This window comes from Gallus gallus, chromosome 2, assembly GCF_016699485.2.
Source record: "Gallus gallus isolate bGalGal1 chromosome 2, bGalGal1.mat.broiler.GRCg7b, whole genome shotgun sequence".
Lineage (NCBI taxonomy): Eukaryota > Metazoa > Chordata > Aves > Galliformes > Phasianidae > Gallus > Gallus gallus.
The window spans coordinates 49,080,601-49,103,464 of record NC_052533.1 but is presented as its reverse complement, the minus strand read 5'-3'; the positions used below and the strand labels follow the sequence as shown (position 1 = coordinate 49,103,464).

Below are 22,864 nucleotides of genomic sequence, written 5' to 3'. Positions count from 1 at the left end.
AGCACAACTACTGCATGCCTTTTAAATACCCCCGGAGATGGGAACTCCACCGTTTATTTCACTGGGCAGCCTGTTCAGCAATTCTGCTCAGACAAATTTAGAGTAGATGACTGTTTCTGTTACATCTGCTTAAACTGAAAGGTGGTCTAAACTGCTTAAACCATCCGCAGCCTGGTTCCTCTCAGCAGCCACAAACTGTAATTTCTTGACATTGGTTTCTAGTCATTACGGCACACAAGGTCCCAGAAGTATTCAAACTGTTCCTCTGACATGTCAAACTAAGCATGCAGCCTGCTTGTCAGTACCAGGGTTTTCTCCGGTCTTATCTTGGGCTGTCCTGAAAGAAACAAGTGTGCAAAAGGAAAGTGTTCATCATCCTTATGCTGATGTACCAAAAGATGTCGGTGAGTGGTTATTTTAGGGTCAGGATCGATTGCAGGAGGCAGACAGGTAACAGCCACGTGCTGGGACAGAAAATGCGAGATGCAGCACATGGACACGTTCAGGATGGACAGCAGAGTGGCTGTCAGTGCTGGATTGTATCCGAGTACTAGTTGATGGTACTTAATTCTGGATGAGAGGCGGAGTGTGCCTCTGAGGATGAGAAGGATGATGAAAACTTATAGAACAGCTCTCAGTACTACCAGTCAGAAATGCCCAAACTTCCGTCTTCATACAGGTGGTAAGGTTGAGTTTAATTTGGAAGAAAAATTGACAGGAATGGAATAAATTTCATGGTCCTGGCTGTACTGGAAGTAACGGGCTTCCCTTTGCATTCATTAATTCCACAAAAACTGTGCAGTCTATAGTATGAATGCTATTGACAGCGCAAAGCTTACAGCAGCTCCTACAGTATCTTACTCAGAAAAATACGTGAGGTTACAAAGGTGAGTATAAACAAGACAATCTGTAAGAAATCTGCAGTTTTCTGCAGTTTTCTGCAGTTAGATTTTGTCTGTATGTAGGCAGGTATTTTTGCCAAAGAGAGAACGGTGTTGTCATTTAGAACAGGCACAAACACAGTTAAACACATACTGGGTGTCTGTTTAGTTTTGAATATGGTCTTTGCATGTAAATTTCTCAGCGATTGTCTCTTCCTTCCTGGGCTCCTGGGCGATGTAAGCTATGTCGTGCTGCTCATAAGCAGCTGGGAGGTGCTGCTAAGCTGTCCATTATTTATCAGGTAAAAGTCAAGCTCCAACAGGAGATAACTACAGAAATGTGGCACTTAAATGTACACTCTCAGCAGAGTTTCTGAAGCTATGTCAAAGGCTTTGTCAAAAGAGAAGGGAAACTTTGAGACATCTGTCAGAGTCGCAGTCCCACTTCTGCTCCGTGTAGGACAACTTCTTATATGTTGCTGTGATAATTTAGATTTAGCAATTCCCAGAATGGAACAGTAACCACCTTGAAGTAGAAATGACGGGCTTGGCTTATTTCAAGATGAGGGCACTGTCTTGATTAACAGCCTCAATTTGATCTACCAGCGAGGGCTACTAACAGTGAAGTTACTCACTTTTCCAGGTCACAGAATAAAAGGCTTACCATTGGTTTCCGCATGAGCCTTGCATTGTCACAAAATTTCACAGGAAAGGGGAGCTTTGCTGAAAAATGTTCATGGCTAACTGCAATCCGGGCCAGAGAAAGGCAGAGCTCCTGAAGTTGCTCAGTGGTACAAAGCTTTGGGTTTTCTGGGCAATGCAGTCAGCAAGAGGGAGTTGCTGTTTCATCACATGCTAGTTAAGAGCGCAGTACCAACACGGAAGTGAGTGTATTGCTCCTGCTGTCCTGCAAGTGTCCCGAGCGTTTATACTAGAAAGCATTTCCATTTCAGCTAAGGATGAGCTCATGTCCCAGCCTGCTGAAGTTGTAATGTTACCAAGAGCAAAGGAAATGGTAAGCAAATGGAAATAAGTATGAAGACAGCTGCCCCACTAGGCAGAGAACTACAGTGGAGTTGCCACTGGCTGTGGGACACGCAGGTCCCTCCTTCCCACCCCCAAGGATCCAGCTGCGTCCTGCAGGCTGCACTCTGCCCACAGCAGCAGAGGCAGACCCAACGTGTGCCACGGGAGCACAGCTGCGGCAGGTGCTGCCGGTTGCCACAGCCCCGGGCTGCTCTAAATCACCTGCCGGGCCGGGAGAGCCCACAGGCACTTGCTGCTGCCAGCACCACGCTGCATGGCGGTTCTCTGGGACAGCCTTTCAGAGTGCTTTTATCCACTGGTACCAGCACAGACCCAGAGAGTCCCTGAAGCACGTTCTGTACACGGGACTGAGGGAGCCTGTCTTCTCTGATGAGTCTTACAGAGAAACTTCCTGGGCTAGCACAAAGCAGGCAGGCCCATCTGCACTCTGACAACGAGAAGTTGCAAAGGCAAACGAAGTGACCTATGACTGTGCTTACTGGCAGCCCACAGCCCTGCAGAACCACCAGCAGCCAGCACACAACTTGGCTACAGACTCACTGGGGCAGGGTCAGCAGCCCTGGTGCCGTCTTGCTGCCTCTCTGGGCAGCTCACCTGGGGCAGGACGTTACAAACAGCACACGGGGCTGTGCAGCAGATGCGGGCTACTGGCCTGCAAGGGGGAGAAGGCAAAGGACACTGCACACAGGGAAGAGACACAGTCTGGTTTAACCCCCAGGTGTCTGCTGGGGGCTGCTGTTGAAGGAAATGGCTGCAAATGCTTCTTGATCTTATCGGCAGGTACAACAGCCTCATTGGGAATCACAGAAAGAAGTGATTTCCACTGCTCAGATCTGCTTCTGGGACCTGTCGAGTGTGAGCCTGAGGCTGTGCACGAAGGGAAGCGCAAAGGAGAGCAGCAACCATGTGGCGGCTGACAACTCTCATCCTGGAAGTTGCTTTTTTCTGTACGTGCCCTGCTCAAGCCGCTGCCTGCATGAACAGCAGGAACCTCTGCTGTTCCAGCTTTGTCTACTAAGTTTTTCTCTTGTTTTCCCTTAGGTGGCTCTGCACAAGCCCTCTGGCAAAGTCCAGCGTCCATCACCAAGCCTGAAAGAAAAACGGTGCTCATCACCTGCCATGTCTCCATCTCCAACTTTGACAAAGTCTTCATTCACTGGTACCGCAAATGGCCCGGGACAGCTCCCAAGCGCATTGCCTACATGGCAACCAGACTGTTCCTTGAGAATGAGTCCGATAAGGCGAAATTCAGCATCGAGAAGGACATCGCCAAATCTGAGAGCACCCTGACAGTGGGCAGAGTTACTGCACAAGATGCTGCTACCTACTACTGTGCCAGATGGGATGCACAGCAGCAGAGAGCCATAGGGAACCTGCACAAAGACATGATCTGCTTCCGGAACCAGACCCTAGAATGCCAGAAAACGTGTGGGAATGACCTCACCTATTCCCTCTGCATCTTTATTCAGAGCAAATACAATGTGGGCTTTAAAATGTTTGCGTTTCTTGTACTGTTTGCCCCAGACTGCACGGTCCCTCTGTTATGCTGCTTTCTCACAGCATCACCTGCTGTCTGCGCAGGACCTCCCTCTGGCTGGCCCATAGTGTGTCACATCCTTCCCTCAGGCACAGCCCCTGTTCCTGCCACAGAGCTGGGGGCTTTCTTTGGTGCAGAGACAAGCAGGCACCCTGAGAAGAATGCTGCTGCTGCCAATGCTGGCCCTGGCTGAAGCCTGGTTGCATCCATTCCCCTCCCCGTGGAGGCTCCACTGGCAGCAGCAGCAGGAGGCTGTCCTGCGTACACCTGCGGGCAGTAGGCTGGCAGTGCTTGCTGTGTTTTCTCTCCTTCTGATAGATGGACATGCACAAGTGCTGCTGCAACAGCGTCAACCATCTGCTACCAGAGAGAGATCCAAAACTGTGACTATTCAGTGCCATGTCGAGGGCATAGCTGACTTCCATAATGCCTACATCCACTGGTACCGACAAATGCCTGCTAAAGCTCCTGAACGGCTTCTCTATGTGACAGCAGTAGCGCAAGTTTCCTATGATTCGGATTCCTATAAGAACAAATATACATCTTCCAAAATGGGGAATAAAATCTGCACTCTCTCAGTTCAAGACATAGGTGATGATGATAAAGGTACCTACTACTGTGCCTACAGGGAGTCCCACCGAGGGAGCAGACTGCAGGCAGCCCTTACAAAAAGCTGGCTGCAACCTGAGCGGCACATTTTCTTTCAAGTGCTGAGAACCACAGATGCCTTCCTGCCCCCATCTCTCAGCCTTTATGCCATCCCCACACACTGAGGAAAGAAATCCAAGAGGAAATCGAAGACACTTATGTTGAAATCATTTTGGTGACAGACTGTCTGTTTGACTATTCTGTGCAGCCTGAGTCCATTGTTTTCTCTTCCCACCAGCAGCCGTCCTTCATCTAATGTTCCTTTTTTCGCCACAGGTATGCCATCACTAAAGGACTTGATACAAAATGATGAATCTGTCACAAGGAAAATGACAGTAGCACTTTACAGAACATGTCCTGACATGAGGACTGTAGTGCATGGTGCAGAAAAAAAAAAAAAAGACCTGGAGAAGATCCAGAGAAGATTCACTCTCTTTGTCAGAGAATGAAAAAGGTAACTCAGGAAAGAGCATGCAGTGGTATGGGTCCTGTTCATGCACACCAACAACATCCAGAGTTGGTGCAGATGGCTGTGCAGTCCCAAGTAAGCTGTGCCAAGCTAGAAGAAGACAAGAGTTTACCATGAACTAGTCAATTTGTGCTACAAAAGCAGGCAGCATTTTCTAGGAAGGGCTGATGAAATATGCTTCTTGGCCTGAAATATGCATATCAGCCCCGGGGGTCTGAGGAGAGGAGAGTGACCCTGGGAAGGGCACAACTGAAGAATCCCACTTCCTACTTGTGTGCTTAACGAGATCTATGGGTAAGATTAAATGGAATGTAGCAGACAGATAGATAGATAGGTAGATGAATAAATAGATAGATGCAGAAAAAATAAGTTATTGGATTGAATAATTTAGGTCCTCTCAACACTGTTGCTCATGGGGTTTCGCTTGCCAGTGAATTTACCACACACAGATACATACTCCGCAGCAATGAGCTGAAGACCTCCCATTGGATGAGCCATGAGTCATTTCCCCCCCCCCGATGCTCACGCTTTCTCCACCGGGATGGCTTTATAACACTTCAGCTGCTCCTTCAGTTCGACATTTCACACATGCAGACAACATGCTGCTGCTTACCTTTCTTGTTGCAACTTCATTTTGGTCCCGTAAGTGCTGTTTCCTTTCTCCTCTCCATCCTGGGCATGGAGAACACAGTCCCTGCTCCAGAGCTCGGTGGTTCATCACCTACATGCAGTTTCTCCCTGTTTCCTTGCAGGTGGAAATGCACAGGCTGCACCAGTGCAAAGCCCAGCAGAGCGCAGGCTGGTGGAGGGCAGCTCAGTCACCATGACATGCCAGCTGAGTAGTGGCACCGTTGTGCACTGGTACAGGCAGCTTCCTGGGGAGCCACCCAAGAGGATACTGTACATGTCTGGATACTCACCTACCTTTGATGACAGCAACGATAGGCAGAAGTTTCAAGTGCAGAGAAATCCTTCCAACTCTGTTCTGACAATAAAGAAATCTACTAGGAGGGATACCGGTACTTACTATTGTGCATACTGGTATTATCAAGGCTTCACAGAGTTAGATGGGCAAAGATAAGCCATACAAAAAGGCATTTGGCACTCTGAACCTCAAGCTCTGAACTCCCGCCAGATGCATATACATCTCTATGCCACCTTTCTCTGGTGATTTTCTGCAGCAGGATAGGAAAAACAAAATATCAACATGAAAATGGATTCTGTTATCTAATACCCTGAACATTTTTTTCTGTAGTTACACATACCTGTATCATGCAGAAACTGGACATTCTTTGTCACTTAAGGTTAAAAACTGGTGACTTTGCTGTTATGGTGAAGAATTGACTGTACTCAGAGCACACACCTTACAGTGAGCACAGACTGCCTGTGCCCATGAACAAAGAGGAGTTGTAAATTTCCATTCTCTATTAAAATCCCAGAATCAAGGTACAAGCAGAAAAACAACTCAGTCTCCTCGGGGCCCTCACTTGAAAGGAGGCATACATGTGAGACAATGAGAGAAAACTACATGAGCTTCTAGATCCTCCTTCGTTGTTGTCCTGCTGTCTTCCTTTACATTTCACTTACTACCAACTCCTACTACAGCCCCAAAAGATCAATTTTACTGTCAAGATTGCTCCCTCACCTGATGCTTCCAGACAGAACTTCACTCTTCTTCTGTTGCCGGGTCTCCAATGAGCCCTTTGATTAAAGTGCATTGAGCTCAACAAATGAGTGTCTATGGTCAAAGCCTCTTTTCACCATGCAAGGCAAGCTGGCAATTGTCCATCAGTTAGCTCCAAAACTGAGTACTGAATTTGAATACAACACTCGTGCACAGTACCCTGTGAGGTACTGCACTTGAGAGTCTGGAACTTCAGCCACACAGTGATTTCCATAGTGCTGGTTTTGCGAGGCTCTGAACACAGCTTGTGTTGGAAGAGCCTTCATGCCTTTCAGTCCTTGGACTGAGCAACGGCTCTTTGCATTTCTCTGAAAAGCAGACAGGACCACCTCCTTCAAAACAACCTCAGCATTCTCTGGTCTTGCTTATTTCCCAGGTTGCTGTAACGTCTTGACAAGCACAGCCCCATGGTGTTATGCACAGAAAAAAAAACACTGCTGGGGACAGCTCCTCCTACTCAGTATGTCCCCATCTGGGGCCTCACTCACACATCTCTGAGTCTCAGCAGCAGCTGAGCTGGAGCAGCAAACATGCTGCTGCTGGCAGCTCTGATGGTCGCAACTGTGTGGCCCAGTAAGTCCTTCAGCTTCTTTTTCCTCACAGGCACCAATGGACAGTGCCCTAACAGACACCTTCTCAAGGGAACAGTTGCCAAGGAATAACATATTTTGTCCTCTTCTCTTCTCTTCTCTTCTCTTCTCTTCTCTTCTCTTCTCTTCTCTTCTCTTCTCTTCTCTTCTCTTCTCTTCTCTTCTCTTCTCTTCTCTTCTCTTCTCTTCTCTTCTCTTCTCTTCTCTTCTCTTCTCTTCTCTTCTCTTCTCTTCTCTTCTCTCCTCTCCTCTCCTCTCCTCTCCTCTCCTCTCCTCTCCTCTCCTCTCCTCTCCTCTCCTCTCCTCTCCTCTCCTCTCCTCTCCTCTCCTCTCCTCTCCTCTCCTCTCCTCTCCTCTCCTCTCCTCTCCTCTCCTCTCCTCTCCTCTCCTCTCCTCTCCTCTCCTCTCCTCTCCCTTCCCTTCCCTTCCCTTCCCTTCCCTTCCCTTCCCTTCCCTTCCCTTCCCTTCCCTTCCCTTCCCTTCCCTTCCCTTCCCTTCCCTTCCCTTCCCTTCCCTTCCCTTCCCTTCCCTTCCCTTCCCTTCCCTTCCCTTCCCTTCCCTTCCCTTCCCTTCCCTTCCCTTCCCTTCCCTTCCCTTCCCTTCCCTTCCCTTCCCTTCCCTTCCCTTCCCTTCCCTTCCCTTCCCTTCCCTTCCCTTCCCTTCCCTTCCCTTCCCTCCTCTCCTCTCCTCTCCTCTCCTCTCCTCTCCTCTCCTCTCCTCTCCTCTCCTCTCCTCTCCTCTCCTCTCCTCTCCTCTCCTCTCCTCTCCTCTCCTCTCCTCTCCTCTCCTCTCCTCTCCTCTCCTCTCCTCTCCTCTCCTCTCCTCTCCTCTCCTCTCCTCTCCTCTCCTCTCCCTTCCCTTCCCTTCCCTTCCCTTCCCTTCCCTTCCCTTCCCTTCCCTTCCCTTCCCTTCCCTTCCCTTCCCTTCCCTTCCCCATTCCCTTCCCTTCCCTTCCCCATTCCCTTCCCTTGACTTTCTTCTCTTCTCTCTTTCCATCTCTTTCTTTTTCTTTTTCTATATCTTTGCTTTTCTTTGCTTTTCTTCCCCTTTCCTTTTTTTTTTTTCTTTTACATTTTCCTTGTTTTTTTGAAATTCTAGATGCATTTGCACAGGAAACTCCCATACAGAGCCCTGTATCCATCACCATGTCACGAGGAAATACAGATCTGAAGTGTCATTTTAAAGACTTCTCTGGAAATTTTGATAACACCGTCATACACTGGTATCAACAGAAGGAGAATAAAGCTCCAGTGAGGATGATGTACTTCACATCAGGGAGAACAGAAGTAGATGCGAGCTTCCAAAGGCACAGATACAGGATTCAAACTATTTCTACACAGAAGCTTTGCACTCTTACAATAAGAAATGTAATTCCGGATGATGCTGCTACTTACTACTGTGCCTACTGGGACCCTCACTATGGCAGATGCCAAACAATCACCTCTGCAAATACTTCCTCGGCAGTTCAACCACAAATCATTTGTCATAAAACCATATCAACTCCCATGGTGTGGATGAGCTGCTCAGTCAGAAGCACTTCAATCTAAATCTCTCTGAGGATTTGGAGATCTGCTTCTCTGAAATGAAGGATTCTGAAGCTATCTGCAAAGTCACTGTTGGCCATTTCTTCAGTGACAAGTCCAATCTTAGCCTGGAAAGCTCAATGGTTGGAAAGAATCTGCCCAGTACAGGTGTCTACTTGCAACAGATGGCACAAAGTTTGCTTTGTAATTGTGCCTATCGGAAGATTTGCTGTGTCAGAATTCTTCAGGATAAAACTCAGACAGTATTTAGACATTGCTTGGGTGAGATCCCGTCACAATGATACTCCTTTCTTATTCAATTTTCATACGTTTGTTTGTTTATTTATTTATTTATTTATGTTTGTAATTCTCCATGGATTTACACAGGAAACTCCCATACAGAGTCACAAGCAAATACAGATCTGAAGTGTCATTTTAAAGGCTTCTCCAGAAATTCTGATAACACCATCATACACTGGTATCAACAAAAGGAAAATAAATCTCCAGTGTGGATACTCTATGTTACATGAGATTCAACAGTATTCAGTGTGAGCCTGCAGTGTCACATATATACAATTCAAACAATTTGTAGGCAGAAACTTTGTACTGTGACAGTAAGAAATGTAATTCCAGAAGATGCTTTACTTACTGTTGTGCCTACTGGGACCGTCGCATGTGTCTTCTTGCAATAGGCACCACAAAGTTTCATTTGTAATTCTGCCTACTGGAAGTCTTGCTGTGTTAGAAATCCTCAGTGCAAAACTTAGACAACAGCTGTTGTTAGACAACAGACGTTAGCTGTGAGAGACCACATTAGATGGGTGAGCAAGCTGGGGCACCAGAATGAGGTCCCTCATGGGATGAAGACATCCCTCTAACCCACTGTGGATGATCACACCTTTGCACTGCCCATCAAGGTGGCCTCTAGACAGGCAGCTCATGCCCAGATGGAGATGCTTTAGTTCTCAATCCTTTCTCAGCAGCTCTCACACAAGTTGCAAGTCCTTTGATTTAGCAATTGTTATTACATTTGTATGAGAAATGGCATGACAACTTTCTAACCAACCTGAGCATTTGCTAGCCTTACTCCTTTCTCAGGCAGCTGAGGCTTTTCTGCCAGCACGGCCCTGCGTTGTGATGCACAGAGAAGCCATCACTGGAGACTTCTCCTCCCACTCAGTGCAGCCCCCATCCAAGGTCTTGTTCATTCTCCTCTGAGTCTCAACAGCAGCTGAGAGGGAGCAGCAATCATGGCTCTGCACCCTGACAGTGGGCAGAGTTATTGCACAACACGATGCTAACTACTACTGTGCCAGATGGGATGCACAGCAGCAGAGAGCCATAGGGAACCTGCACAAAGACATGATCTGCTTCCGGAACCAGACCCTAGAATGCCAGAAAACGTGTGGGAATGACCTCACCTATTCCCTCTGCATCTTTATTCAGAGCAAAAACAATGTGGGCTTTAAAATGTTTGCGTTTCTTGTACTGTTTGCCCCAGACTGCACGGTCCCTCTGTTATGCTGCTTTCTCACAGCATCACCTGCTGTCTGCGCAGGGCCCCCCTCTGGCTGGCCCATAGTGTGTCACATCCTTCCCTCAGGCACAGCCCCTGTTCCTGCCACAGAGCTGGGGGCTTTCTTTGGTGCAGAGGCAAGCAGGCACCCTGAGAAGAATGCTGCTGCTGCCTATGCTGGCCCTGGCTGAAGCCTGGTTGCATCCATTCCCCTCCCCGTGGAGGCTCCACTGGCAGCAGCAGCAGGAGGCTGTCCTGCGTACACCTGCGGGCAGCAGGCTGGCAGTGCTTGCTGTGTTTTCTCTCTTTCTGATAGATGGACATGCACAAGTGCTGCTGCAACAGCGTCAACCATCTGCTACCAGAGAGAGATCCAAAACTGTGACTATTGAGTGCGAAGTCGAGGGCATAGCTGACTACATCCAGGCTGCCTACATCCAGGCTGCCTACATCCACTGCTTCTCAGCCCCGGGGGTCTGAGGAGAGGAGAGTGACCCTGGGAAGGGCACAACTGAAGAATCCCACTTTCAACATCTGTGCTTAACAAGATTTAAGGGGAAGAGTAAATGGAATGTAGCAGATGGATAGGCAGATAGATAGGTAGATAGATAGATGCAGAAAAATAAGTTATTGGACTGAATAACTTAGGTCCTCTCTACACTGTTGTGATGAGCCATGAGTCATTTCCTCCCCCCAGATGCTCACGCTTTCTCCACCTGGATGGCTTTATAACACTTCTGCCACTACTTCAGTTTGACATTTCACTCATGCAGACAACATGCTGCTGCTTACCTTTCTTGTTGCAACTTCATTTTGCTCCCGTAAGTTCTGTTTCCTTTCTCCTTTCCATCCTGGGCATGGAGAACACCGTCCCTGCTCCAGAGCTCGGTGGTTCCTCACCTACATGAAGTCTCTCCCTCTTTCCTTGCAGGTGGAGATGCACAGGCTGCACCAGTGCAAAGCCCGGCAGAGCGCAGGCTGGTGGAGGGCAGCTCAGTCACCATGACATGCCAGCTGAGTAGAGGCACCATTGTGCACTGGTACAGGCAGCTTCCTGGGGAGCCGCCCAAGAGGATACTGTACATGTCTGGATACTCACCTACCTTTGATGACAGCAATGATAGCCAGAAGTTTCAAGTGCAGAGAAATGCTTCCGACACTGTTCTGATAATAAAGAAAACAACCCGAAGGGATACTGGTACTTACTATTGTGCATACTGGTATAGGCAAGCCTTCACAGCGTTAGATGGGCATAGATAAGCCATACAAAAAGGCATTTGGCACTCTGAACTCATGCGAGATGCATATACATCTCTATGCCACCTTTCTCTGGTGATTTTTTGCAGTAGGATAGGAAAAGCAAAAGATTAACATGGCCAATGCAAAATGGATACTATTAATTACTATCAGAACATGTTTTCCGTACTGGTACATACCTGTAACATTCAGAAACTGGACGTTCTTAGTTAAGGTTAAAAACTGGTGACTTTGCTGTTACTGTGATGAACTGACTGTACTCTTAGCACTCATCTGAGAGTGAGCACAGACTGTCTGTGCCTGTACCTTGTTTGGTTGGTTGGGATTTGTTTTGTTTTCTTTTGGTTTGGTTTGGTTTGGTTTGGTTTGTTTGTAATTCTGGGTGGATTTGCACAGGAAAATCCTCCTGTGTCAGGGTGGAGGCCAGTCACACGCGGGGAGCCCTGAGGGTCAGTCTTGGGACTGGTGCTCTTCAACATCTCCAGCATTGACACAGACAGTGGCACTGAGAGCACCCTCAGCAACTTTGCAAATGACACCAAGCTGAGCAATGCAGTCAATACACTGGAGGGGAGGGAAGCCATCCAGAGGGACCTGGACAGGCTGGAGAAATAGACCCATGTGAACCTAATGAGGTTCAACAAGGCCAAGTGCAAGATGTCGCACTTGGGCTGGGGCAATCCCAGGTATTTATACAGACTGCGAGAAGAACACCATGAGAGCAGCCCTGTGGAGAAGGAATGAGGGTCCTGGTGGACAAGAAGCTAAACAGCAGCCAGAGCGCTTGCCGCATGGAAGGCCAACTATTTCCTGGTCTGCATTAAAAAGGGGGCGGCCAGCAGGGAGAGGGAGATGATTGTCCCCCTCTACTTGGCTCTTATGAGGCCCCATCCAGAACACTGCATCCAAGCCTGGGACCCCCAGCACAAGAAAGACATGGAGCTCTTGGAGTGGGTCCAGAGGAGGGCCGCTAAGATGATCAGAGGGCCAGAGCACCTCTCCTACGGAGAAACGTTGAAAGAACTGGGCTTGTTTAGCTTGTTGAAGAGAAGGCTCTGCGGAGACCTCACAGTGGCCTTCCAACATTTGAAAGAAGCATATAAACAGGAGGGGCAATGATTGTTTAAATGGGTGGATAGCAACAAGACCAGAAGGATAGGAAAAGCCAAAGCTATTTTTCTCCTTCATATTTTCATCTCTCCCTCCTTCATATTTTTTTCTGTTAGGTACTGCACTTGAGAGTCTGGAACTTCAGCCACCCAGTGATTTTCATAGTGGAGGTTTTGCAAGGCTCTGAACACAGCTTGTGTTGGAAGAGACTTCATGCCTTTCAGTCCTTGGACTGAGCAACAGTTCTTTGCATTTCTCTGAAAAGCAGACAGGACCACCTCCTTCAAAACAACCTCAGCATTCTCTGGTCTTGCTTATTTCCCAGGTTGCTGTAACGTCTTGACAAGCACAGCCCCATGGTGTTATGCACAGAAAAAAAAACACTGCTGGGGACAGCTCCTCCTACTCAGTATGTCCCCATCTGGGGCCCCACTCACACATCTCTGAGTCTCAACAGCAGCTGAGCTGGAGCAGCAAACATGCTGCTGCTGGCAGCTCTAACGGTCACAACTGCATGGTCATGTAAGTCCTACAGGTTACTTTCCTTGCCAAGGCACCCATGGATTGTGCCTTAACAGATGTCTTCCCAAGTGGCTGGTTGCCTATGAATAACAATTTCTCCTCTTTTCCTCTTTACTCTGTCCTTTCTTTTCATTATTTTCCGTTTTGTAATTCTAGATGGATTTGCACAGGAAACTCCCATACAGAGCCCTGTATCCATCACCATGTCACGAGGAAATACAGATCTGAAGTGTCATTTTAAAGACTTCTCTGGAAATTTTGATAACACCGTCATACATTGGTATCAACAGAAGGAGAATAAAGCTCCAGTGAGGATGATCTACTTTTCATCAGGGTCAGTAGCGGTAGATGAGAGCTTCCAAAGGCACAGATACACGATTCAAACTATTTCTAGACAGAAGCTTTGCACTCTTACAATAAGAAATGTAATTCCGGATGATGCTGCTACTTACTACTGTGCCTACTGGGACCCTCACTATGGCAGATGCCAAACAATCACCTCTGCAAATACTTTCTCGGCAGCTCTCCTGTAAATGATATGAAAGGTAACAAATCCGCTCCCATGGTTTGGATGAGCTGCTCAGCCAGAAGCAGTTCTGTCTAAATCTCTCTGAGGATTTGGAGATCTGCTTCTCTGAAATGAAGGATTCTGAAGCTATCTGCAAAGACCATGTTGATCATTTCTTCAGTGACAAGTCTATTTGGTGATAATCTTAACCTGGAAATCTGTATGGTTGGAAAGAATCTGCCCAGTACACGTGTCTTCTGCAACAGATAGCACAAAGTTTGATTTGTAATTATGCCGACCAGGAGACTTGCTGTGGTGGGAATCTTCAGGACAAAACACACACTGTAGCTGTCACTTAGACATTGGTTGTGTGAGATCCCATCACTATCATGCGCCATTCGTATTCATCTAGAATCAGGTACCCGGCAGATTTCTGCTCTGAAGTCAAAAGAATAGCAATGGACTGATACACATTTCATCGGTCCCAGCAGATTTTGGCCACAGGGTTTTAGTCTCATGTTCTCTCCATACAGTCCCCACAACAAATGTGATTGTAACGAACTGAGGTTGCCCGCTCAGGAGACTGTCCTGAAGTGCCGCTGCAAGGAGTGACTGTGTGCGTGCATCTCTCCCTCTACTTGTTGAAGTCTATTCCGTCCTTCTCTCTTCCTCACTCATGCACTGAAGCCACCTACCTGCCTGTCCTGACACAAAATGACACAGACTTTGCCCTTAGTATTTTCTAGGAAGAGGGGGAGGCATCCAATCCACTTAGCAAGATGTGCTTAACACCACATTGCCACGTGTTTTTTCTGCTTTTGTTTTCCGGTGTTTCTCTCCAAGCAGCATTTGTACCGCTTCTGAGGCTCAAAACTGAAATCCTGTGGCTGTGCATTTCCTGCACACTCCAAATCAAAGGCAGGGCACATGCTCACAGTGCTGCTGCCCCGCTGCTGAAAGCTGATAGCTACCGGCTCTTCAGCGGAGGGCAGCATGGGAAGAGAGCATTTAGTCATGCTGGAGACGGGTGAGCAAGCTGGGACCGCTGAAGGGGGTCCCAGATGGAAAAGGACATACCTCCCATCCACTCTGAGTGACGGCACATGCTCACTGCCTACCAGGGTGGCCTCTCAGCTGGCAGCCTTGCACCTGATGCCCAGCTGGAGCACCTCTTGCTCTCCATCCTTTCTCAGTAGCTCTTACGCAAACTTTAAGTCTTTGCATTGAGCAATAGCTCTTGCATTTCTCTGAAAAGCAGATGGGATGATAAACTTCTAACCAACCTGAACATTTGCTGGCCTTACTCCGATCCCAGGCTGATGTGTTATCACAGCCCCATGTTGTTATGCACAGAAAAAACACCGCTGGAGACCTCTCCTCCCACACAGTGCCGTCTCCAGCTCTGGCCCCAGACACACATCTTTGAGTCTCAACAGCAGCAGAGCAGGAGCAGAGAGGAGCAGCAAACATGCTGCTGCTGGCCGCTCTATTGGTCACAGCTGCATGGTTTTGTAAGTCCTTCAGCTTATTTTCCTCACAGGCATCCATGGATGACATAACAGTTATCTTCCCAAGTGGATGCTTGGCAATGAATAACAACATTTCTCCTCTTTTTCACTTCTGGATTTTTTTTCTTTGTTTAGTTTAGTTTAGTTTAGTTTTGTTTTGTTTTGTTCTGTAATTCTGGATGGATTTGCACAGGAAACTCCCATACAGAGCCCTGTATCCATCACCAAGTCACAAGGAAATACAGATCTGAAGTGCCGTTTCAAAGACTTCTCTGGAAATTTTGATAACACTGTCATACACTGGTATCAGAGAAGGAGAATGAAGCTCCAGTGTGAATACTCTATGTTACATCAGATTGAACAGTGTTCAATGATAGCTTGCAAAGGCACAGGCTTAAAATTGAAAGGGATTTTGTTCAGGAATCTTGCACTCTTACAATAAGAAATACAATTCCCGATGACGGTGCTTCTTACAATTTTGCCTACCGGGACCCTCAGGTGTGCTAGGCACGCATGCACGACCTAACAGTTATCTTCCCAACACAATTTTTCTCTTTTCTCTCTTTTTTTTTTTTTTTTTTTTCTTTCTTTAATTCCAGAATTCCTTTTCAGAGCCCTGTATCCATCACCAAGTCACAAGGAACGACAGAGTGGATGTGTTATCTGCAGAGGCTTTTCTGCCAGCACAGCCCTGTGTTGTTACACACAGAAATACCATCACCGGACACTTCTCCCACTCGGCACTGTCTCCATCCGAGGCCCCATCCATTCTCCTCCGTGTTTCAACAACAGAAAGTGGAAGCAACAAACATGCTGCTGCTGGCAGCTCTTACAACCACAACCGTTTGGTCTTGTATATTCTGCTTGCTTAAGCTTCCTTTTCCTCACAGGAACCCATGGATGAGTTAAAAGATATCTTTCCAAATCCCTGATTATCACTGAGTAACAATTTCTCCTCTATTCTCCTTGTTTCCTAGACGGATTTGCATGGGGAATTCCCATACAGAGCCCTGTATCCATCACAAAGTCACAAGGAAGTATACATCTGCAGTGTCATTTTGGAGACTTCTTTGGAGATTTTGATAACACCGTCATTCACTGGTATCAGCTGAAAGAGAATAAACCTCCAGAGAGGCTACTCTTCTTTGCAGAAGGGAAAACTAGAGTTGAAAGTGGCTTTCAAGAGAACAAGTACATGGCTGATAACGTTTCTAGTCAGAATCTGTCTATTCTTACAATAAACCATGTAAGTCCAGATGATGATGCTACATACTACTGCGCCTACTGGGACCCACACCATGATAGATGCTCAGAGACCAGCAAGCCACAAAACTCCTTCAACCACGCAGCTTCGACTTCAGTCTGCACCAAAGGATTGCTACTGCCTCATTCCCCTAGCCTTCTCTCTCCATCTGCTATCGTATCAGCTGCTACCCAGAGCAAACACTGCACGGATGCAGAGAGTCACAAAAGGGCTGGAAGGGACCTCTGGAGATCATCCAGTCGAACCTCCCTGCTAAAGCAGATTCCCTAGAGCAGGTTACTCAGAAGGGAGTCCAAGAAGGTCCTGAATGTCTCCAGAGGAGACTCCTCACCCTCTCCGAGCAGCCAGTTCTGGTGCTCCCTCAACCTCAAAGAAAAGAAGATTTTTCTCAAGTTTAGATGGAACCGCCTCTCTTCCAGTCAGGGCAGCACTGAAAGGAGCCTGGCCCCATCCATTTGACTCCCACCCATTAAATGTTTACAAGCATTGGTAAGATGCCCGCTCAGTCTCCTCCCACATGAATAGTCCCAGGTCTTTCAGCCTTTCCTCATAAAGCAGATGCTCCATTCCCCTAACCATCTTTGTGGCCCACCACTGGACACTCAAAAAGTTCCCTGTTTTTCTTGAACCGAGAAGCCCAGAACAGAACACAGCACTCCAGATGTGGCCTCACCAGGGCAGAGCAGAAAGCGAGGATCACCTCCCTTGTCCTGCTGGCCACGCTCTTTCCAATCCATCCCAGGATCCGATTGGCCTTCTTGGCCACAAGGGCACACTGCGGGCTCATGGTCAACCTGCTGTCCTGCAGGACCCCTGGGGTCCTTCTCCACAGAGCTCCTTTCCAGCATTTCAATCACAAACCTATACTGATGCATGTGGTTAATGCCCGCCCCTTTTGAAGTTTGTGCCATTCTTAGCACTCCAGTCTTCAAACACACATCCGCCCTTTTTAAGGGCAAGGAAACTCTTCACTGCCTTAAGGATTAACACACCAGTACTGGAAACTCAACTGCTCCATTGGCATTTTGCTAGCCATGGTTTGCCTAGCCGTGGCAGAAATCGACTGATTCTTGAGGAAAGCTGACACGGCATTGATTTTCTCATCCAGCCATTGTGATCTCCTCGGAAAGGATGGGCAAGAAAAGAACAACAACGTGTGGATGCAAACAGTATTCTTGCCCATCCCTGGTACTTCTAAGGAAAATTTCATCGCGCCTCCACTGTAGTCTAGTCTCCTCCACAGGTAGGAGACTCTTAACGCCCCGGAAATACAATTTAGCGATTTTGGGTAACGCAAAATCCCAAGGAGGCCAATTTGCATCAGGGATTTACACCCTCTTATCTACCACAAATGAACACGTGCTTTTTATAAACTTACCTGAACGCTAGCTCCCTGACTCTCCCTGCTCCCAGCTGCACATCTGGGGACACTTTCCTTTGGTTTGCTGCGCAGGGTCTCCATCAGACCCCCCAAAGGAGTCAACTCCTCCTCCCATGCAACACAGCTCATTGCACTGGTGACAATTTCCTTTTCTGAGTGTTAACAGCAGCAGAGAAGGACAAGCAAACATGCTGCTGCTGGCAGCTCTTGTGGCCGCAACCACTTGGTCTTGTTCGTACTTTTTCTTAAGCTTACTTTTCCTCGCAGGAACCCCTGGATGAGCTACAAGGTATTATCCCAAATCCCCAGCCAACACTAAATAACATAACTGCTCGTCTTTTTTTTTCCCCCTTTTTTTTCCTAGATGGATTTGTGTGGGAAATTCCCATACAGAGCCCTGTATCCATCACCAAGTCACAAGGAAGTATACGTCTGCACTGTCATTTTAAAGACTTCTCTGGAAATTTTGATAAGACTGCCATACACTGGTATCAACAAAAGGAGAATAAAACCCTGGCGAGGATGATCTACATTACATCAGGAGCAAGTGTAGTAGATGAGAGCTTCCAAAGGCACAGATACATGATTCAAACTATTTCTAGACAGAAACTCTGCATTCTTACAGTACGAAGAGTACTTCTAGACGACGCTGCTACCTACCACTGCGCCTACTGGGCCCCACACTATGGCAGAAGCCAAACAATCACGCCAACCAATACTCCTCCAGCAGCTCAACCACAAACCACGTGAAAGATCCCAACTCACTTTCCCAGCGTGGGGGAGTCTCCTGAACACATGGGTGGGATTTCCCCACTGCTGACCAGGTCCTTGCACATGTCAGCTGGCAAAAGAAAGGGATTTCAAGCAAGCAAGCGCCAAGGGTGAAGCAAACAGTGAAAGTCTGAAATATAACCCAAGCTCAGCACTTCAGGTGCTCTTCCTCTTTCCTCAAGCATAGCCATGAATTGTTTGTAATGGTTCAACTTGGATACTAGGAAGAATTTCTTCTCAGAAAGAGTGGCCATATGTTGGAACACGCTGCTCAGGGAAGTGGTGGACTCCCCATCCCTGGAGGCATTCAAGAAAAGGGTGGATGTGGCACTTAGGGACGTGGTTTGTCAACACGCTTGACGGTTGACTAGATGACCATAGCAGTCTTTTCCAACCATAATGATTCTATGATTCTGTGATTTCTTCAGGAGAAAGCAGTGCTTTTCCACGCTGTTGCTCCTGGAGATGACTCAGCATCCAAAGCCAGTAACAACGAAAAGGGCTTTCCTCCTTTAAGAACGACTTTCCGTATTTATGCCTGTAAGCAGTGCGTCCCACTTAGCTACAGCTTCAGTGTTCATGTTGACCTTCACCGCTATGAAAATAATCCACCGAAGTTTTTCCCTATTGCATTTCGTTTGCAATAAAAGTAATAGAATTTCTTATGTTGGAAAAGCCCCATAAGATCATCAAGTCCACCCATCCATCTAGCACTACGAAGTCCAGCACTAAACCTTGTCCCTAAGCACAACTACTGCATGCCTTTTAAATACCCCCAGAGATGGGAACTCCACCGTTTATTTCACTGGGCAGCCTGTTCAGCAATTCTGCTCAGACAAATTTAGAGTAGATGACTGTTTCTGTTACATCTGCTTAAACTGAAAGATGGTCTAAACTGCTTAAACCATCCGCAGCCTGGTTCCTCTCAGCAGCCACAAACTGTAATTTCTTGACATTGGTTTCTAGTCATTACGGCACACAAGGTCCCAGAAGTATTCAAACTGTTCCTCTGACATGTCAAACTAAGCATGCAGCCGGCTTGTCAGTACCAGGGTTTTCTCCGGTCTTATCTTGGGCTGTCCTGAAAGAAACAAGTGTGCAAAGGAAAGTGTTCATTGTCCTTATGCTGATGTACCAAAAGATGTCGGTGAGTGGTTATTTCAGGGTCAGGATCGATTGCAGGAGGCAGACAGGTAACAGCCACGTGCTGGGACAGAAAATGCGAGATGCAGCACATGGACACATTCAGGATGGACAGCAGAGTGGCTGTCAGTGCTGGATTGTATCCGAGTACTAGTTGATGGTGCTTAATTCTGGATGAGAGGCGGAGTGTGCCTCTGAGGATGAGAAGGATGATGAAAACTTATAGAACAGCTCTCAGTACTACCAGTCAGAAATGCCCAAACTTCCGTCTTCATACAGGTGGTAAGTTGGAGTTTAATTTGGAAGAAAAATTGACAGGAATGGAATAAATTTCATGGTCCTGGCTGTACTGAAAGTAACGGGCTTCCCTTTGCATTCATTAATTCCACAAAAACTGTGCAGTCTATAGTATGAATGCTATTGACAGCGCAAAGCTTACAGCAGCGCCTACAGTATCTTACTCAGAAAAATACGTGAGGTTACAAAGGTGAGTATAAACAAGACAATCTGTAAGAAATCTGCAGTTTTCTCCCGTTTGCAGTTAGATTTTGTCTGTATGTAGGCAGGTATTTTTGCCAAAGAGAGAACGGCGTAGTCATTTAGAACAGGCACAAACACAGTTAAACACATACTGGGTGTCTGTTTAGTTTTGAATATGGTCTTTGCATGTAAATTTCTCAGCGATTGTCTCTTCCTTCCTGGGCTCCTGGGCGATGTAAGCTATGTCGTGCTGCTCATAAGCAGCTGGGAGGTGCTGCTAAGCTGTCCATTATTTATCAGGTAAAAGTCAAGCTCCAACAGGAGATAACTACAGAAATGTGGCACTTAAATGTACACTCTCAGCAGAGTTTCTGAAGCTATGTCAAAGGCTTTGTCAAAAGAGAAGGGAAACTTTGAGACATCTGTCAGAGTCGCAGTCCCACTTCTGCTCCGTGTAGGACAACTTCTTATATGTTGCTGTGATAATTTAGATTTAGCAATTCCCAAAATGGAACAGTAACCACCTTGAAGTAGAAATGACGGGCTTGGCTTATTTCAAGATGAGGGCACTGTCTTGATTAACAGCCTCAATTTGATCTACCAGCGAGGGCTACTAACAGTGAAGTTACTCACTTTTCCAGGTCACAGAATAAAAGGCTTACCATTGGTTTCCGCTTGAGCCTTGCATTGTCACAAAATTTCACAGGAAAGGGGAGCTTTGCTGAAAAATGTTCATGGCTAACTGCAATCCGGGCCAGAGAAAGGCAGAGCTCCTGAAGTTGCTCAGTGGTACAAAGCTTTGGGTTTTCTGGGCAATGCAGTCAGCAAGAGGGAGTTGCTGTTTCATCACATGCTAGTTAAGAGCGCAGTACCAACACGGAAGTGAGTGTATTGCTCCTGCTGTCCTGCAGGTGTCCCGAGCGTTTATACTAGAAAGCATTTCCATTTCAGCTAAGGATGAGCTCATGTCCCAGCCTGCTGAAGTTGTAATGTTACCAAGAGCAAAGGAAATGGTAAGCAAATGGAAATAAGTATGAAGACAGCTGCCCCACTAGGCAGAGAACTACAGTGGAGCTGCCACTGGCTGTGGGACACGCAGGTCCCTCCTTCCCACCCCCAAGGATCCAGCTGCGTCCTGCAGGCTGCACTCTGCCCACAGCAGCAGAGGCAGACCCAACGTGTGCCACGGGAGCACAGCTGCGGCAGGTGCTGCCGGTTGCCACAGCCCCGGGCTGCTCTAAATCACCTGCCGGGCCGGGAGAGCCCACAGGCACTTGCTGCTGCCAGCACCACGCTGCATGGCGGTTCTCTGGGACAGCCTTTCAGAGTGCTTTTATCCACTGGTACCAGCACAGACCCAGAGAGTCCCTGAAGCACGTTCTGTACACGGGACTGAGGGAGCCTGTCTTCTCTGATGAGTCTTACAGAGAAACTTCCTGGGCTAGCACAAAGCAGGCAGACCCATCTGTACTCTGACAACGAGAAGTTGCAAAGGCAAACGAAGTGACCTATGACTGTGCTTACTGGCAGCCCACAGCCCTGCAGAACCACCAGCAGCCAGCACACAACTTGGCTACAGACTCACTGGGGCAGGGTCAGCAGCCCTGGTGCCGTCTTGCTGCCTCTCTGGGCAGCTCACCTGGGGCAGGACGTTACAAACAGCACACGGGGCTGTGCAGCAGATGCGGGCTACTGGCCTGCAAGGAGGAGAAGGCAAAGGACACTGCACACAGGGAAGAGACACAGTCTGGTTTAACCCCCAGGTGTCTGCTGGGGGCTGCTGTTGAAGGAAATGGCTGCAAATGCTTCTTGATCTTATCGGCAGGTACAACAGCCTCATTGGGAATCACAGAAAGAAGTGATTTCCACTGCTCAGATCTGCTTTGGGACCCGTCGAGTGTGAGCCTGAGGCTGTGCACGAAGGGAAGCGCAAAGGAGAGCAGCAACCATGTGGCGGCTGACAGCTCTCATCCTGGAAGTTGCTTTTTTCTGTACGTGCCCTGCTCAAGCCGCTGCCTGCATGAACAGCAGGAACCTCTGCTGTTCCAGCTTTGTCTACTAAGTTTTTCTCTTGTTTTCCCTTAGGTGGCTCTGCACAAGCCCTCTGGCAAAGTCCAGCGTCCATCACCAAGCCTGAAAGAAAAACGGTGCTCATCACCTGCCATGTCTCCATCTCCAACTTTGACAAAGTCTTCATTCACTGGTACCGCAAGAGGCCTGGGACAGCTCCCAAGCGCATTGCCTACATGGCAACCAGACTGTTCCTTGAGAATGAGTCCGATGAGGGGAAATTCAGCATCGAGAAGGACATCGCCAAATCTGAGTGCACCCTGACAGTGGGCAGAGTTACTGCACAAGATGCTGCTACCTACTACTGTGCCAGATGGGATGCACAGCAGCAGAGAGCCATAGGGAACCTGCACAAAGACATGACCTGCTTCCGGAACCAGACCCTAGAATGCTAGGAAACTTGTGGGAATGGCCTCACCTATTTCCTCTCCATCTTTATTCAGAGCAAAAACAATGTGGGCTTTAAAATGTTTGCGTTTCTTGTACTGTTTGCCCCAGACTGCACGGTCCCTCTGTCACGCTGCTTCCAGGATGCCTACATCCACTGGTACCGACAAATGCCTGCTAAAGCTCCTGAACGGCTTCTCTATGTGACAGCAGTAGCGCAAGTTTCCTATGATTCGGATTCCTACAAGAACAAATATTTGTCTTATAAAAGTGAGAATAATGTCTGCACTCTCTCAGTTCAAGACATAGGTGATGATGATAAAGGTACCTACTACGGTGCCTACTGGGAGTCTCACCGAGGGAGCAGACTGCAGGCAGCCCTTACAAAAAGCTGGCTGCAACCTGAGCGGCACATTTTCTTTCAAGTGCTGAGAACCACAGCTGCCTTCCTGCCCCCATCTCTCAGCCTTCATGACATCCCCACATCCCCCACTGAGGAAAGAAATCCAAGAGGAAATCGAAGACACTTATGTTGAAATCATTTTGGTGACAGACTGTCTGTTTGACT

At 47.7% G+C, this 22,864-nt stretch overlaps 1 protein-coding gene and 3 gene segments (V, D, J or C); all 4 read left to right on the top strand.

Annotated features, from left to right (window-relative positions):
* Positions 1-3,638: 3,638 nt before the first annotated feature.
* TARP (TCR gamma alternate reading frame protein) overlaps positions 3,639-22,864 on the top strand; it is an 89,115-nt gene continuing 69,889 nt past the window's right edge. Inside the window, 1 exon segment of the mRNA NM_001318455.1 lies at positions 3,639-4,106. Within this exon segment, the coding sequence (NP_001305384.1) occupies positions 3,642-4,106 (465 nt within the window). The 5' untranslated portion in view covers positions 3,639-3,641.
* On the top strand, positions 5,063-5,678 carry LOC112531798. The segment is given in 2 exon segments: positions 5,063-5,224; positions 5,335-5,678. Coding segments are annotated over 2 exon segments (453 nt in total).
* Positions 12,708-13,956, top strand: LOC112531733. The segment is given in 2 exon segments: positions 12,708-12,784; positions 12,941-13,956. Coding segments are annotated over 2 exon segments (420 nt in total).
* On the top strand, positions 20,724-22,423 carry LOC112529969. The segment is given in 3 exon segments: positions 20,724-20,852; positions 21,665-21,830; positions 21,925-22,423. Coding segments are annotated over 2 exon segments (423 nt in total).